We start from the raw sequence: 17,773 nt of genomic DNA, 5'->3' as shown, positions 1-17,773 counted from the left end.
CTGGACAGTAGGATGGAAGACTGGGTCCCCTCTTCCCCAGTATTATTTGTGTAAATCCGGAGTAAATATTTTTTACATCACTGATGGGTAACTGTTTTGTCTGATAACTGGGTCATAAAGCAAAGGCTATGGGCCTGTCCTCAGACAGACACAAACGTAATGCTAAGCAGAGCAAGAATGAGCTATTTCTGTAATAACTGTACAATGTTCTAGAGCAACTCAGTGCTACAATCAAAATAGCAATCTCTTTTAAAACTGTGATTCCTAATCTTTTTCTCTGTCTCTAGAAACTAACTAGGTGTGAGAATTTTGATGAACGCTTCAATGTAATTTTATGTAATTTGATGTTGCCATGTAAATCTCTTTTATAGGTCCCTTTAGATGGAATTTAATGCGGCAAAAACCTTGTCATCAGAAGGATTAATGCCTACATTAGCATTTCCTCAATAAAATCAGAAGCTAAGTGGTGGAGGCCACAGACACCTCAAACCTGGATTCCTCTGCTCTGCATTAAGTGCTGGAGTTTTTATTACTTGCTGTAGGGAAGCCGTTGCCAATGCTTACAAGGAACTGCTTATCCCTGCTTCTCTGGGTCCTGTTTGATGGAGGTCTCCTAACGCCACTGCATCCGCAACCACAACAGACTTTAGAAGCAGAGCCAAGAGAAAATGTTGTCCCAGTGCCAGGGAGGAGGTCATCTGCCCAGCGAGTCAAACGAGGCTGGGTGTGGAATCAATTTTTTGTGCTGGAGGAGTACATGGGCTCCGAACCTCAGTATGTGGGAAAGGTAATTTTTTACTCTTTCTTTAAAAGTTGAAATGACACAGAGAAATAGTAAAATGTGCTATAAATGTGTAGCTGTTTCTGGTGGGGCAAATCTTCTTCAACTGACAGTAGTTCCCTCTGTCCATCCCCTTCACCATTCAGACTCTCAAATAGCCACTATAGACATTATTACTATTACTTTTAGTGCACAAGTTTATAACATTTACTTTCTACCTTTGTATGTTTTTCTTATTTTCCTTTCTTATCCATGGTTTTGGAATAAAACAAAAAAAAATGGGAGTTCTGAGATAAGTTCATGGTGCACAACTAACTTTAATTGAATCTACTGTAATAGCATACTTGATTTTTAGCAATGAATGTCAGACTAATATCAGAGATAAGATTTAAACCAGAAATCTGCAGCCCAGAATGCACAGTCATTTCTGTGATCGGTATGGTTACTTCAAGCCAGTTTTCAGTGAACGAAAATACCTGCTTTTTGCTCTGTTATCTTATGCCTCAGTATCATTTGCTTTTATTTCTGATTGTTCAAATTGTTTTCAAGTATTTCTAATATGTTTTATTGCTTCATAATTCAAACTCTTGCATTTTAGCTTTTATACTCTGTGTGCAGACATGCATATTCACACATGCAGAGAATTTATGCAATTCTCTCTCTCACTATTTGACCACTGTTTCTGTAATAGGGCATAAGTAATTTGATAGCCAACTGTTCCAGGGGTGTGGGGGGTGAATTTAGACAATACAGTTTTCAGAAAGGAAAGCTGAAAACGAGACCTGAAAAAAATAGTAGCACAGTATATAATTGCATGCTATGTATAATTTTCAGTTTAAGTAAAGGCCCTTAATGAAAATAAGAGGTCAAGGATTCATTTCCCGGGTCCCCAAATGCCACTTCCCTAGACAGTGAGGTTCAAATTCACCTACCATAAAAATGAGGTATCATACTTCAGTTTTTACTTCAATACCATGTTTTTTGGGTTTTTTTTTATGTAAAAGCTGGGAATGTGTGGTTTTTTTCTAAATATAAATAAAATTCAGCAAAAATTAATTTTCTCTCCTACCCTTCCAAGAAACTATTCTGAGTAGAGGATGTATAAATAAAGCAGCAAAATACTACATGTGGTTCACTAGATGATTTGACAAACCAGACAAAAATTTACTTGGATATTACACATGTAGGCATTAGTGTTAAGCACTAAAACATATAGTCAAAACAATTTGCAAAACAGTATGTTTATATCACAAAGATAATATATGAGTTTGTTTTACAAGCTAAAGAGAGGGGGATCACATAATGAAAAATTGCATCTTTGTGACATCTGGTTGATACAAATTACACTTTCTCTAACACATATCTTTGTTCTGGCCACTCGCTAAAGATGCAAATGAGGACTCTAATCACATTTGATGCTGTAGCACAGGCAATGTGATTGCTGTACATTTTACCTCAGAAGGCAGAGACGTTATTTCTTGCACCACTGTAATTCATTAGTCTTTATTCCTTTATGTAAGATAGTCTGGGTAGTCATTTAGGGTCAGTTCTAAGCTGTCAAAATAATATTAATTTTGCACAAAATTTACTGTTATCGATACATGAATTTGAGCTTATAAGCAACTTCAGAACTAATGGGATATTTTCATTAAGAGTAACACTTATCACATCACAGATTTACCTGGCATGTTTTTAACTCTTAAGACTTTTTTGAACTCTTACAAGTTGTGGAAAAGACACTTTTCAAATATGAGGAAAGATCTAATTACAGTGTAGCACACACAATAGTGATATTTCTTGACAGGGTATCATATACCACTGTTACTGTATAAATAAAATAAAATACGGAAGGATCTTGGTGGTGAAACACAAATTAAATTAGGATGTTGAATTAGCACGTCAGTAACATTAAGTAAAAAAATCTGCTTCTATAATAATGCAGTTCATTCCAGATGATCTTTTTTTTCAATGTTTATTATCTGCTTGGCATCCTTTTGATGTTTATTATAACTTATTTTATCTATATTAACTATTTGCTTCAATATACCTGAAAAAAGAACCTGCCAGTTTTTGCAGGTCATCTTTGCCTAATCTCTTTAAAAAAAAAAAAAAAAAAACAAAAAAAAACCCAAAACCAAAAAAACCCCAGAAAACAAGATGCAGATGTTAGTGTTTTCCCCTTATTTTCCACAAAGCCCTCAAAGAAGGTAGAGCACTGAATGGGAGAAGCCCTTTAGAGAAATTGTGCTTTTAAATCCAGATAGTGAAAGCCATGATTAATATAAATTCAAACCATTGTCAACAGACTGATATATGCTCAACAGTGGCTAATCAATATCTTTAGAACTTATGTAATTTTTTTAAATCAGAAATTTTTTAAGGTATGAAATGCAATTGAGTTCTTGACTGATCACAGAAATAAATTTGGTTTATATTTACCATAATTTAGCTTTATTGCAAAATCATATATTTTTAAAGTAATTCTTTTTATAATACTACTGTGCTATATTTTAAAGTGATATTAAGTACATGATAAAGTGCAGGATATTTCATGTAACCTGAAATCACAGTTTTTTTATCTTCTTCTTCCAGCCATCATAACTAGACACAATATAGTGACATGTGCATTGGCATTTATATTACTTATTATAGAACTGCTGCACTAATAATGCCACAGTAATTTATAAATAGGAGTTTAATGCATCTATTAAATCAGCTGACAATTTCATTAAACAGTTAGGGTTGACTAGTTAATTTTGGTAAGAGAACACAGATTTACAGCAATAATGTCAGCTGTTATCGGCCAACGCACTTAATTCCTTTTATGTCTGTTTTTAGAAGACTAACTCAAGAAGTGTCAGGTTGCAAATCACGGTATAGTTTAGAAACTGATGGGGATTAGCCTAGCTCACAGTTAGGGATCTTGAAATAGTGCTTCATGTTGATTCATTAAAAGCCATTTAACCTGAATATTAAATCAAAGTTTGGAAATCCTCTGCTTGCATAATATGGAAGAGCCACAAAAATCCATCAGATTACCAAATAAAAGATAGTCCCCTTTAGTAGAGATACATGTAAGGAGAACCAGGCTAAAAAGCAAAATTGGAATATGGTGTTGCCACGTGACCCATGAAAAACGAAGGGATGCTGGAAGGCTTGCTGTAAAATAAGGCTTGCTCATGTACTTTGCTGTGGTTTATGTGTTTTCCTGGTACTGTGAAGCTCCCGAAGAGCTTGCAAAAGACATGCAAAATCCACACATGCAAAAGAGCACATGTGTGGATTAAGATAAAAAAGTTCATGATTCTTTTTTTGTGCCAAAGCTCAGTCCTCACCGAATGGTGATAGAAGTCATCAGAGTATCAGATCCTCAAGCGTGGCCATGTCCAAACACAGTTTATAACCACTAACAAGATATAGCAGTTTTAATTGCCCTTATGCAGGGGTAGCTCAAAGGGGTGCAACCCCACCAGAACATCATAAATCTTGCTGTAACCTTTCTTTATTGTTGTGTTTCTACAGTGACATGCAGAGGCAGCATAAGAAAATGAAAGTTCAAGAGAACAAAATAGATGAGAACAGTATAGATTCTTCATTATCAAAATAATACTAACAGAAGTTTTTACTTGTTGTACATGTAGCATGCTTCCATTTATATATGCGTCTTTGCGTTCCTAGTGTGTAAATGCATTACATCTTTCTCATGTTGTACACCTGCACAGTTGCTCTTAGTAAGGATTTTTGCTGGCTGTCCTCAAGCTTGCAGAGACAGGTGCGTGGCAACTTGTAAGTCCTCTTCGAGGCAATAGCCATTTTTCTTCTGTTTTCAAGTGCGCAAAAACTAAATATTCTCAGCTTGCCAGATATTATCTTGCTAATGAATAACCTATATGTTTTGCAACATTTTGTTCTTTAAAACTCCATTACGTTATATATGCTCACGTACAAACTGCTACAGATTTTTTTTTTTTATGATTCCCACCACCTGAAAAATTTAATAGTCACAACTGCCTTATGGCAGTACAGGGTGCACGTAACAATAAGGTATTTTTCATCTGACTGAGTCCTGAGAAAGCCTCATCATCTTCAGAGGTTTCACCATATATCAAGGCAGAAACAGTGCTGATTTGGAGAAAGCAGAGTTCTATATCTGTGACCAGAACAGAGTGTTTTTCTGAAACCTAATAATTTATCCTCTGCATCTGAAATATGAGCATAGAACTCATTTATGCATATTATAGTGGATAGTTTTTAATATAATGAAATTAATGTTGACCACCTTCCATCAGGCTTAAATGAACACCTCTTTCTGAATGCACGCTCAGTTTTTACAGGTTTTTTTTTCCCTCTTGGGTGAGTGTCTGGATGACAGGGCAGTCTGTGAAGGAAATTTTGCACTGCTTGTGCAGAATCTGTTCTCAGACAAACAAATTTACAGTGCTGTGGCTATCATTTTGGTGTTATTCACAAGCACTGAGTTAACTTGAAAGAAAAAATAAAATTAAAGGAAAAGAAATACATGCAGTGAATTTGAAAGCTAATGCCCTTTGAAGAAAAAAAAGCTTAAGTCTCTGTTCATAACTGTACCCCGATTAATCTGATTTTTTAAAAAAAATATATTTCTACTAGATTTCTGTTAAAAGGGTCACAATAATATTTCATTTACAGCTGTCATAAGGGTTTTTCCTGGCTTATCAGATTCTATGCCCACAACTGAAGTAACAATACTAGAGAGAGACCTGTATATTATTTCCATTAGACATTTGCACAGTGCCATCTTCAAGGAGATGAGAGTTGTTTCAGGGACTGCTGCTAGTAATGTGTTAATTGACTCCCATGACGCAGGACATCACAGTTACTCATTTCTGGATGATTTTAATATCAAAGATCTTCCAAATAGTATTTATAAGAATGAGCTTGTTCAGTACATCTTTAACACACAACAATTCGTATACTCACCTCTGTCTGCAGACATCACAGTGAAATTCTTGTTGGGCCTTAGTGGTCCTTAGATGATAATTTAAAGCATGATCAGGCATGATCATGTTAGCCTGGCTTATTAAATTGACTGGCTGAGTTTATACCATGCACATTTTTAAGTAAAAACCTTGTCACAATTTATTACAGGTAAGAAAATTGAAGAAGAGAAATGAAACAGTAAAAAAAGTGTAAGAGGAATCAGAACGAGGGGCAGAACTCCAGACTTCTCATCTTGCTGTGTTGAGCTGAGACCTTTGTCTCTCTTGCTTATTTCTGGCTGGTGAAAAAAGTTATGACTTTAAAAGCTTTGCATCCTGTATATTGCATAAAGTATGTGAGACACAAAGCAATTTTGAGAGGTGCACGCGAAAGTGTGAGAAGGAAGTTGAACCATGGAAATGCAAAACTCCAATGAGCAAGTCAGAATCGCATTTAATATTTACTTTTGCAAGCTTATCTTTTTATAAGATGTATAAAGACCTAGTTTTATTGTCACATGTGGTAGAGATGAGCAACTTGCAACAGAACATTTCTCATCAATATCTAGTGGCTTTACTTATTTATTGATTTACTTAGGTAGCTCATAGTGGGAAAATTAGAAGCAAAACACTAATAGTAGCAATACCCTTTGCCTGTGGTCCTTGCATTCATGAAAATTATATGAGGTATTTGGAGATGAAACAAAGATGAGAACTATGTTTTCATTAATTGCATGAGAGAAGAGAAGAGAAAGAGTGAGTTCAGGACTACGAGAGATCAAAATAAAAAGGAAGGATCAACTTCTTGAGCTGTAACCCACATTTTAGGGGATGTAAAAGGTTATGGTCATTGTTCTGGACTGCTAAGGAGGTCACAAATAGAAATAGTTAAAAATCTAAAACTCAGCAGGCTACATTGGCCAAGAATTCAGTGATCAGTGTAGGAGACGGAAAGCCTGTGGAGAAGGCCCTGTTAGTATGAAGTCGCCAGCTCTTACAAGACCTCTGAACACAGCAGAGTGGATGGTGCTAATGGTGCTAGCATGTGTCTGAAGTTTACGTTCTCAACACAGATGGAGAAATAGAAATGATGTTGTAGAAATTAAACTGCTAAGGAAAAGCCTTATATCTATTGTAGTTTTATTGGGAATGTTTTTGTATAAATGGTTTCATCTGGACAGGAATATAATTTGAACCAGGAAATATGTAAAAGGATAGTTTAAAAAAAGAGTTACAAAATATTTTGGGGGGTTTGAGAGGGTGGACAAACCAAAACATAGTCTGTCTTCCAATCCACATGAATTTGAAAATTTTAAATTTGATAATTTTAAATTTGATTAATCTAAATTCGTAGTTTGGCTGAGAATTGCTGACTCACCTGACAGCCATAGGCATAGTGTTTCCGATACTTAGATCGGACACAGGCATGTATTATGTATGTCAGCAACTCAAACCTGAATTTATAACTAAGGAAACATTAGATCATCAATTACAAGTGAACTGAAGTTCAACAAGGCCAAGTGCAAGGTCCTACACATGAGTCGGGGCAATCCCAAGCACAAATACAGGCTGGGCGGAGAATGGATTGAGAGCAGGCATGAGGAGAAGGACTTGGGGGTGTTGGTTGATGAGAAGTGCAACATAACCCAGCAATGTGCGCTTGCAGCCCAGAAAGCCAACCATACCCTGGGCTGCATCAAAAGAAGTGTGGCCAGCAGGTTGAGGGAGGTGGCTCTCCACCTCTACTCCACTCTTGTGAGACCCCACTTGGAATACTGTGTTCAGCTCTGGGGCCCCCAGCATAAGAAAGATATGGACCTGCTCGAGCAGGGCCCAGAGGAGGGCCACAAATATGATCAGGGGGCTGGAGCACCTCCCATACGAGGACAGGCTGAGAGAGTTGGAGTTGTTCAGCCTAGAGAAAAGAAGGCTCCGGGGAGACCTTATAGCAGCCTTCCAGTACTTAAAAGGGGCCTACAGAAAGGATGGGGAGGGACTCTTTATCAGGGCCTGTAGTGATAGGACAAGGGGTAACAGTTTTAAACTGAAAGAGGATGGATTTAGATCAGATGTAAGTAAGAAATTCTTTACTGTGAGGGTGGTGGGGCACTGGAACAGGTTGCCCAGAGAAGTTGTGGATGCCCCATCCCTGGAAGCATTCAAAGACAGGTTGGATGGGGCTTTGAGCAACCTGATCTAGTGGAAGGTGTCCCTGCCCATGGCAGGGGTTAGAACTAGACAATCTTTTAGGTCCCTTCTAACTCAAACCATTCATCCTATTTAAGGAAGGAGAAACTAGCTGAGACCACGAGATCTTCTCTCTGGAAGAGCATCAGACTGCCAAGTAGGAAATTAAATAGAATTAGCCAAACAACAAAATACAGAAAAGTATTAAATACCTATATAGACATTCCTGTATCTGGATAATGTGTAAACCAAAGTAACAAGGAAGTTCAGAAATGGAATAAAATTTATGATCGCTGCAATATGTGAGGTGTTAAAAAACAAGGGGATAGCATAATACCTCACTCAAACATACTACAAAAATATAAATTCTCAATAGGAAAAGTCAAATTATAGAAATATTAGTGAAAGAATTGCTAGATGATAGGAGATTAGTTTAAAGCTCAGGATTTCAGATCTATGAGACAGGTTGTTTTTTCAAAATGTGGCTTTTTTTGTTTCTTCTGCTCATTTTAGGGGGATGCTGACTTGGTATAAAAACACTATTTGCAAAAAAAAAATTAGAACAGTAAGCTTCAGAAATTTAAATTTATAAAATTTGTTTTGTAATTCCACTTAGTTTTTTTAAAAAGATGTTAAAATGTGAATATTTATATCACTTAAATTCATTGTTTTAGTAAAATACACAGAATTGCTTACATTTTATGAAAACATAGCATGAAAAATCACCACTGAAATTCAAAAATAATGTATGAGTATAAAATAAAATTCATTAACAAAATTAAAACTTAAATTTATTTTTTCAAATTAATTGCAAATATCCTGAAACAAAAACATTTTCCCAGCAAGAATCAATCAATTATTAATTAAGCATGGTTTTCAAGAAAAAGAAAGAAAAATTTCCAATCAGGTGCCCAGCACCAACCTATAGGAGAAGCTAAAGGGTTAGAAGATTATCCCTTTTTCAGCCACTGCAGTTAATATCCTTGTATGTAAGTTACAAGCAGCAATGAAGATAATTAGGACTGGCAGTCTTGTCAGGTGCTGCAGTTACATCTAGCACAGTTTGTGAGTCAGGGCCCTGAGAGTCTTTTCACAGCAGACGTCCTAAGGTGCGAAAACCCCTGTGCTTCTGAAGTACATATATCAAACCGCAATTTGTAACTCTAACTAATACAGAAAGCAATGGACTCGGAGCAGGTATTTGTTTTATGGCACATACCGTTTCCCTCTCCTTCACCCGCTTCCATGTCCCCCAGGCTGTAAATGACCTGTCTCTCTTCTCCCTCTGGAGATAACCATCCTCTAATCCTTCTTTCCATCTCCCTTTACCTGACATCCACTCTGCTGCAAAAGCTACAATTGCTTTACTCCTTACAGAGGGTCTGTTACATTCAATTAAATTCTGAGCAATGAACCCAACTTATAGTTAAGTTTGAACTCAGCAGCTTCTGTTTTGATTTGAAGTACGCCTTGTGTACCCAAAAGCTCACTTACATTTTCCACATATGTTAGTGGAATTCTAATGACAAGAACTGCTTTCATAAATGATCCTTCTATTTGCTAAAAAAATAATTTATGTGTAAAAGAGATTAGTTTACATTTTTTCCACCTGGACAAAAACATGCAAAAAAAACCAAAGTCAAAAAAGTTCTTAACAAAGAAGAAAAGTGAAATGTGACAAGACTAAAACTGAGGAAATAATATTACGTAAAAATAAACAAATATTATTCAGGTGTCCCAGTAGTGGAAAACATTTTTGTTATAGGAACACTCTTGAATAGTTCTGTCTCTATTGCCACTTGTTCCTGAACACTTACTCAATCTAAATATAAATTATAAAATTCCAAATAATCCAATAAAGTTGTAGAGTCAGTTACAGACCAGAGATTGTGCTGTTTCTAAGGGTAGAAGATGAACTCCAGCATAAGAACAATCTGGTTGAAAACTGCCCTTCTCTTTTCTTTCCAGGATTTTTTTAAAACTCTGATAAATTCCTTGGTATTGTTCACTGTGTGGTACCAGAAGCATGTGTATTACGACCACTGCACTGCAGTGATATATATGTTATAGTGCTATATAGGCAAGAGAGGATGACTAAGGAGAAAGGCGCTTACGTTGACACTGCTGGATGGCAATTCCCTCCCCCACCCAGCCTGGGGGCTGATATCTTACAGAAGGTGAAAAAGGGAGGAGAACAGCTGAAAGACTTAATAACAAGTGAAGAAAATGTCCACCAGCATTGACACAGGTTGAAAGCAAACCTAATATAGTTTTAATTACTGGTTCCTAGCTTAAATTTAATTTTCTTCTGGAGAAGGTTTTGTTTCATAAATACACATAAGAAAAAAAAAATCACCCTGTTGATTCTTGCTGCACAATAAAATATAAAAAGGGTAGGAGAAAAGCAGGTTAAAATAGAATGGATGAAATAAGATTTAAAGAAATACTCAAGAAGTAAGATGGCAAGAGAGAGAAGTTTTATACAAATTCAGAAAATGTAGCAATAAAGGTGTAGAGAGACAGTAATGGAGGCAGTTGAGATCCTGGACCTTTTAGAGCTGGCAGGACTCCTGTTGCTGCGGCAGGAAAGCAGGATTGCAAAGGACTCCCCTTACATGACATCGCAGTATGCAAGCTGTTCTCTCACTACATTTTCCATCAGCTAGTTAAACAATGACATACTTCTTCCTCTAGGTTCACATACCTGTACTTTATTGTATTCTGAAATTATTGGCTCCAGTGATGGTAGCCAAAATGTTATGGATTGAGCCATAGCAGTGTTAGCTTAAATAGTAAAAAATGCTTCAGAAGTACAATGGGTTTTGTATAAACAGCTGTCTGCAGTAGTTGTTCTTGTATTTACAACAAGAGAAAAAAAAAAAAAAAAAAAAGGTGTGTAGAGAACAAAGATGAACTTGGAAAAAAACTCCAGTCTTCTAGCACCAGCTTTAATTACAGAGATTATTTTCTTGTGTACATTGTATTTATTTTAACTGTCAGTCCTGAACATGGAAGCTAGAGTTATTATTGATACTGTTGAACTAGTGCCATTACAACCTTGCTACTGCCTGCTAAAAAAAAAAAACAGATTTTCACTGACAGATGGATTATTCACTCCTACTGTCATGAAAATACTTAACTGATCGCTGAAAAAAATATTACTATGTTTTATCCTGGACACTCTTGTGCTATCTTCAGTATCAGTAAGGATTTAGGCTGGGCCCTGTGTTGTTTAGCATGATCATAAATGATTTGGGAAAGGGTGTGAGTATCCAGGTGACAGTGTTTGCTGTTCATATTAAGCTATTTGAGCTGGTAAAGACAAAGGCTGAATGGGAAGAATAGGAAAAGGACCTTATGAAACAGGATTGAAATAATAGATGACATTTATATAAAGTGGTACATACCGCAGGGAGGAGGGAATATTTCTAACTTCATTAATAAAATGTTGTTCTCTGAGGCAACCATAATCTCACTCAAATGAGATCTTGTTTTATAATAGTTGTGTGCACATTTGCTTAGTGTGCAGTGAGTGCCAAAAATCAAATGGGATGTTAAAAATTCTTAGCAGTAGCAGAAGAAAATAAATGTCATTAATACAGCTTTGTATCTACATTTCTGGTGAGCCTGTATCTTCAACACCATGTGAATTATTTATCACTGGTCTCAAAAAGGATATGTCCCAAAGAACTGGGAGAAGTACAGAGAAGGATACAAAGGGAATCAGTACCTTTGGACTGGCTCCTCGGTAAGGAACAACTGAGTAAGATGGGATTCCTTAGCCTGGAAAAGAGGCAAAGAGGAGGAGATATGATCGGTCTCCATAACAACTAGAACAGAGTGGTGAGGCTAAAAGGGGAGGAATCGCTCCTTCACCAATGCAAGATGGGGGCCATCAAATGAAGCCAGCATGTGGCACATTCAGAGCAAAGAAAAGGAACTGATTCTTCACAAAATGTGTAAATCCAAAATAGGTAGCTCCCTGCCACAGGGTGCTGTGAATATTAAAACTTTTCATGTGTGGGAGAAGAGTGTGAAGAAGTTAATGAAAAATCAATCTGCTGAAGGCTAGTAACTACAGTCACCACTAATGTCTCCACAAATTATTGGAGGCTTGGAAATTATGTGGTGAACTGTGCTTTCTCTAACCTTATGCTTTTCTCCAGGTATCCATTTTTGGCCTTTGGCAGAGACAGAGTTCTGGGTTGGAGACCACTTGCACACAGTGCAGCCCACCATTCTTCTGTGGGGATTGTTGGTAATAACAGATGTTCTCCTCCACCTAGGAAAAAATGTAAATGAGACCTTAGATGAGAAGTGTTTATTTTGGTCTTGTCCCCAAAAGTGACTTATTTAACTTTGTTGAAAGTCATTTGGACAGTTTGATGGGCAAGCATATGATCAAAGAATAATTCAGTTCTAAATAGAAAAATATATTTACTTAAATATTACTTTTCCTAGTGAAAATATAAACATTACTCCTTATATGTAAAATGCAAATGTCTGCAGTACTTCATGTAGCAATGTACTAATTCTTTAGTGAATGTGGCTAAATTAGTAATAATATTAGTTTAGAAAGCTTTAAGATAGTAATACAGATCAGCATCCTAATGCAACATTGAGAAAAACCTCCTGTTAGCAAGAGTTTTGTGATATTGTTGCAAATATTCACGCTTTGTACGCTCTCTCACTACCTACCATTTCACACTTTTATTAATTTTCTAGTCCCCGTCGCTGCCAGAGGATCTTCCTTTAAAATATCCTTAGAAAGAGCTGAGCCCGCTCAGGCCCCCACAAGCCCCTCAGAAGATCTCTTAACTTTAAGGTTGGCCTAAGCACTGAACACCTACGCTATGCATGGCTGTAGCTCTACTTACTGCACCGATAGCTGAGAGACTGAGCTTGCGCTGCAGCCTGCACACCCAGTTTTCTATGCTGCCTGTGTGATTCTCTCTCTGCCTTCAGGTGAGAGGGAACCAGCTCCATTTGTGCTTAGGCCAACTTGAGAATGGGAGGGGACTCGATCAGGTGCAACGAAACCTCCCAAGCAAGCTCGTCATCTACATGTAATACAAATGTGACAACCCTTGAACTGCAGTGGTACCTGCACTCAAGCCCGAACTCAAACATGGCTGCAAAAGGCAGATATGAAGCACAAATCTTCCTGTATGTCTTCTTGCTGTGATGTTTTTATCTTTTTATACAACTCTTATACCATTCTTAGAAAAGTCAATAGGTCATTTAAATCATACTTTGCAATCTGCTTCATGAAACTAAAATGACCTGTTAAAGTTGATAAGAGTTGAAATCATGTCATGTTAGTCTGACTACCTGATAAGCTGAAAAGCAAAAAGTAAATTAAAGGAAGCTTTTGTTATACCTTCTGCTTTACTTCTGTGGAAGAAATTGTTTATCTTGCAAATTCGAAAACCTTCAGAGTTCTTTATATTTTTGCATACAGTGTTTATACACAAAATGAATACTACATAAATTGAAGGAGAGTAGATGTTTTGTGTGCAAGTTGAATAAGAATTTAGCCCTGTCAGGAGTGTGTACACCACCCTTTTGATTTTTCTTTATGCCTCTGGGTCTTCGAAAGCAGTTTTCTGGTGCTCAGTTCCACTTGCCCTTTAAAGGAGCTTAAGGTGAAGCAAGATGAGAGAGAATTTTCTGTTCCAATATCTTAGAGGATATATCAATAAATGTGTTTTAATTAGTAAAACTTTTTCTCCCTGTGACTATGGCAGTGAGTAAACCATAGTCCCTGGCGATGACACTGTGCCATTCAGCAGAGGTTGTTCTATTCAATTTTTTCTGGTGTCGTTGCTTTTCAGCAGTGATGTTTGAGTAAGCTGTTGATCACAGCTGATTATGAGTCTTTTTTTTTTTTTTCTTGTATGTTGTTGTTGATGTAGAATTACTCTGTTGAAGAGAGTACAGTTTTTTAGTATTTCATAACAGGGAAACCAAAGACATTTTCTTTGGTGTGTCAAAATACAGTTTTGGTTAGTTAACAAGAGTTATTGTGTCAAAAAACATCAAGCTATAAATATTTATGTATTATGGCTTATGTGAACTAAGAATTACAATTTAGAAAGTGGTGCAGAGCAGTCTAATTGTTCTAACAATATATTTTTTTCTTATGGTGAGAAGTAAAGCATAAACTGTCAAAGAGCAAGCCAAGACAAAAAATCTCATTGAAGTTATTAGTACAATGTATATCTTCTGGAATCTGAGAGCACTTTTTCAGCACTATCATATAAGACAGTTAATAGCTCATGCTTGTCAAATCCAGCTGTATCAGCCCAACAGCAGATAACTGCTTCTAGTTTAACCCTAATTGATGCCAATAGTAGAGTCCGAGAAAAAAAATCGATGAGTGTTTGCAGAATCAGGAGATTCCCGTGTAAACCTAATGAATTCTGGCAGATAACATTTGTGCAGTTTAAGATCTGTAATAAAGACGCTGAAAACTAGAAACACTGACCAGTTTTACTGAGAATTTATTTTCAGTAAAGGTATGTGTTACTGTGGCATTTTAAAAAAGTACAGTATTTACTTCTTTTGAGTAATTTCTATGCTGATAGATTAATTTGGTATTATCAAAAAGTTAAAGGGCAATAACACACTTATCTATGTAGAAACAATAATTCTGGCTTTTTTGTATAAAAAAACACAGAACCAAAAATAAGGTCTTCTTTCATGTGGGATACAAGCAAGATTGGTTTACTTTATTTACCATTTTGACATGTTCATTGCAATGCTTCATTTGCCATGTCTGAATTGCACTTACTACATCATTCCTTCTTCGGCAAGCTGAGTGTAAAATTCTGCCAGATGAGCCTGGTAGCAACTATAGCATAATTTTATTACCCAGGGTAGTAGAATTAGATGTATTTTCAATTAAAAAATAAATTAATGTGTAACCTATTCTTTTGTTTTGGAATAACTTTTTTTTTTTTTAAGAAATTGTAATTGGTCCTATACAAAATGAATTGTTCTGTCCTCTACACTTATTACCATCTCTATAAAGTACTGTGATTCAGAGAGGTGTTTTTATGGGACTCATCACTAAGGCATGTGAACATTGTAATAATTATCCTTGCAGTGTCTCTGTGAGGCAAGAAAGCATTAGCTCTCTACCATAAGTAGAGAGTTGAAACACAGGGAAGACTGAATTACTTGTCAGAGTAATTATCAAAATGATATTGAAATCCTAGAGACTAGAAAGTCCATCCTTCTGATTTTTTTTTATTATTTTTACATGTGCTTTTTTAATTGTCCTGGTTTCAGCTGGGATAGAGTTAATTTCCTTCCTAGTAGCTGGTACAGTGCTGTGTTTTGGATTTAGGATGAGAATGGTGTTGATAACACACTGATGTTTTAGTTGTTGCTAAGCAGTGCTTACACTAGTCAAGGACATTTCAGCTTCCCATGCTCTACTGACTGAGAAGGCTGGAGGTGCACAAGGACCTGGGAGGGGGCACAGCCAAGACAGCTGACCCCAACTGGCCAGAGGGATATTCCATACCATGTGACATCATGCTCAGTACATAAATTGGGGAAAGCTGGCCGGGGGGGGGCGCGGCTCGGGGACTGGTGGGCATCGGTCTCTTCTTTCGTCTTCTTTCGTCTTCTTTCGTCTTCTTTCGTCTTCTTTCGTCTTCTTTCTTGTATATTCGTCTTCTTTCGTCTTCTTTCGTCTTCTTTCGTCTTCTTTCGTCTTCTTTCGTCTTCTTTCGTCTTCTTTCGTCTTCTTTCGTCTTCTTTCGTCGTCTTCTTTTTTTATTAAACTTTTTATCTCAACCCATGAGTTTTCTCACTTTTACTCTTCTGATTCTCTCCCCCATCCCACTGGGGGAAGGGGGGGGGAGTGAGTGAGCGTCTGTGTGGTGCTCAGTCGGCAACTGAAGTTAAACCATGACATTAATATAAATAATGGTCTACAGTTTGATATTGTCTGACTTGATAAGTAGGGAGTTCTGCCTATGCTGAACAACACAGTAACTGAGAGAGCTGGGCAGATCTGCCTACCTGGAAATGAAATAAAGGATTACTGATTAAATTTCTCTACATCCATCCACTGCAATGCTCTTCAGATTAAATAGTTTATCTTCCAAGTCCGTTCCTAGTCTTGACATTAATAATGTCAAATTTGTAACTGCAAGGTGAAGTAAGCTCAAGGGTTTTTTGGGGAGAAAAGGGCTATCCTGTCAGTTCCTCGCTAGCCTGCTGTATTCAGGGATGATCAGACTAGATGACAAAATTATTAAAATAATAAAGAAAACAGGCAATCAAAAGTATTGCACTGTTAAACTCATAATAATCTATCTGCATTATGCTTTATGCTTCTTCCCTTGTGTTCCTCGGAATAGATTGTTAACTTGTTTCTTTGGGGAGCCCAGCTCCAGAGACTGATTCTGAAGTAATGGCTTCCTCAGTGTATTAAATAATTCTGACAGACTGCTCATTTTCTTTAATTATCTCCAAGTATCAGTAGTTAAAAACTTGTAAAAAATAATGGTATAAGTAATTAGTCTATTGGCATTACTTTTCCTATAGGCTATACAAGATAGTAAAAAATGTGTACTGTATTTGGTCACATTTTATACATTATAAAGATAATTTTGCATTATTGGGGAAAATTTAAAATGGTATTATTTGGGAGAAAAACAGCCTGAAACTCCTCTGCCCAATATCCACAAGACAGGAAGCAAAGATTCTTTCATTCTGTGCGTTTGTGTGGGCTCTATTGCCATGTTTGTTAATGATGGACAGTTGGTCTGCTATGAGTTAGAAAAATATGCAGAAATTATTTGCTTCATTAGTTTATCGCCAGTGTTACTTTCCAGTGATGTAGCTCAAACTGCATGAAAAAAAAGTAAGTTACGAAGACAAATATAGATAAAATTATGCAAGGACTTTGCAAAGCTATTGACATTGTATCATGAGCATGTATTTAAATAGCTGAAAGTCATTTATAGTCTTAATATTCATGGGTGTTATAAACTAAAGGACAAGATGAACAAGGGCCTAAAACAATGCCTACAAAGAAAGATAATGGTGACATTTGTCTAAATGCTGCCAATGCCCCACACATTTTGACAGACTTTATTAACACAAATCCTTTTCAGAAAATTGATCTTCAGATTCAGGGATTTTAAAGTAAATTTTCATTTTTTCCTATTAAGTTTCAGTTCACTTCACATTATACCATTACTAATTTTATAACCAGCTGATGAGAGCTGTAAATCATTACTTCAAGAAAAATCACCTTTTTCTACAATACAAACATAAACTAAAGCCCACTTCCTTTTTGAACTGTGTCCAAAAAATAAACTGTACCTTTCCTAAAAAATTCTTTTTGATTCTCTCAAAATAAAGAAGTGGATATTATCCTTGTTAAATACTGAAGTCCTGACCATGTTTCAGAATTGTGGCATTTGTGTGTTACCTGATAGCTGGTGAATCTCCATGAGCATTTTCGTTCCGATCTAAAGTGCACTTTTGAGGCAAATCTCTTGATCATTCAGACTTACTGTACTTTTGTTCACATCAGGAGAGGTCTTGGAGGGCACAAACTAGATCACTTCTGGATAAAAATGAGCCAAGAGGGTGCACTGCGTGAATTGGCACTTAGTCCATCAAACCAGATGAGATCTTGTCTGCAGAAAAAAAAAAAACCTCTGAGGTGCATTTATTGTGGGCATCATTCCTCAGCATCAGCTGCTTCATTCTACAGATCCACTCTTACCAGTTCACGTTACTTGCTAACATAGGTACATCTCATGTCTAATAAAAAATAGATATGGAGAAACCACCCAAGGCTAGGTGAGTGCTGGCATGT

General features: G+C 36.6%; 1 protein-coding gene across 1 annotated transcript in view; it reads left to right on the top strand.

Annotated features, from left to right (window-relative positions):
• The first annotated feature begins 394 nt into the window (after positions 1–394).
• Positions 395–17,773, top strand: part of CDH12 (cadherin 12, type 2 (N-cadherin 2)) — a 187,870-nt gene continuing 170,491 nt past the window's right edge. The window contains exon 1 of the mRNA XM_009324518.1: positions 395–787. Coding sequence (XP_009322793.1) covers positions 557–787 — 231 coding nt within the window. The 5' untranslated portion in view covers positions 395–556. The remainder of the gene's footprint in view (positions 788–17,773) is intronic.

The sequence above is a fragment of the Pygoscelis adeliae genome, unplaced genomic scaffold (assembly GCF_000699105.1).
Source record: "Pygoscelis adeliae isolate BGI_AS28 unplaced genomic scaffold, ASM69910v1 Scaffold295, whole genome shotgun sequence".
Lineage (NCBI taxonomy): Eukaryota > Metazoa > Chordata > Aves > Sphenisciformes > Spheniscidae > Pygoscelis > Pygoscelis adeliae.
The sequence above is the reverse complement of the archived record's forward strand: the minus strand, read 5'-3'. Positions and strand labels throughout refer to the sequence as shown.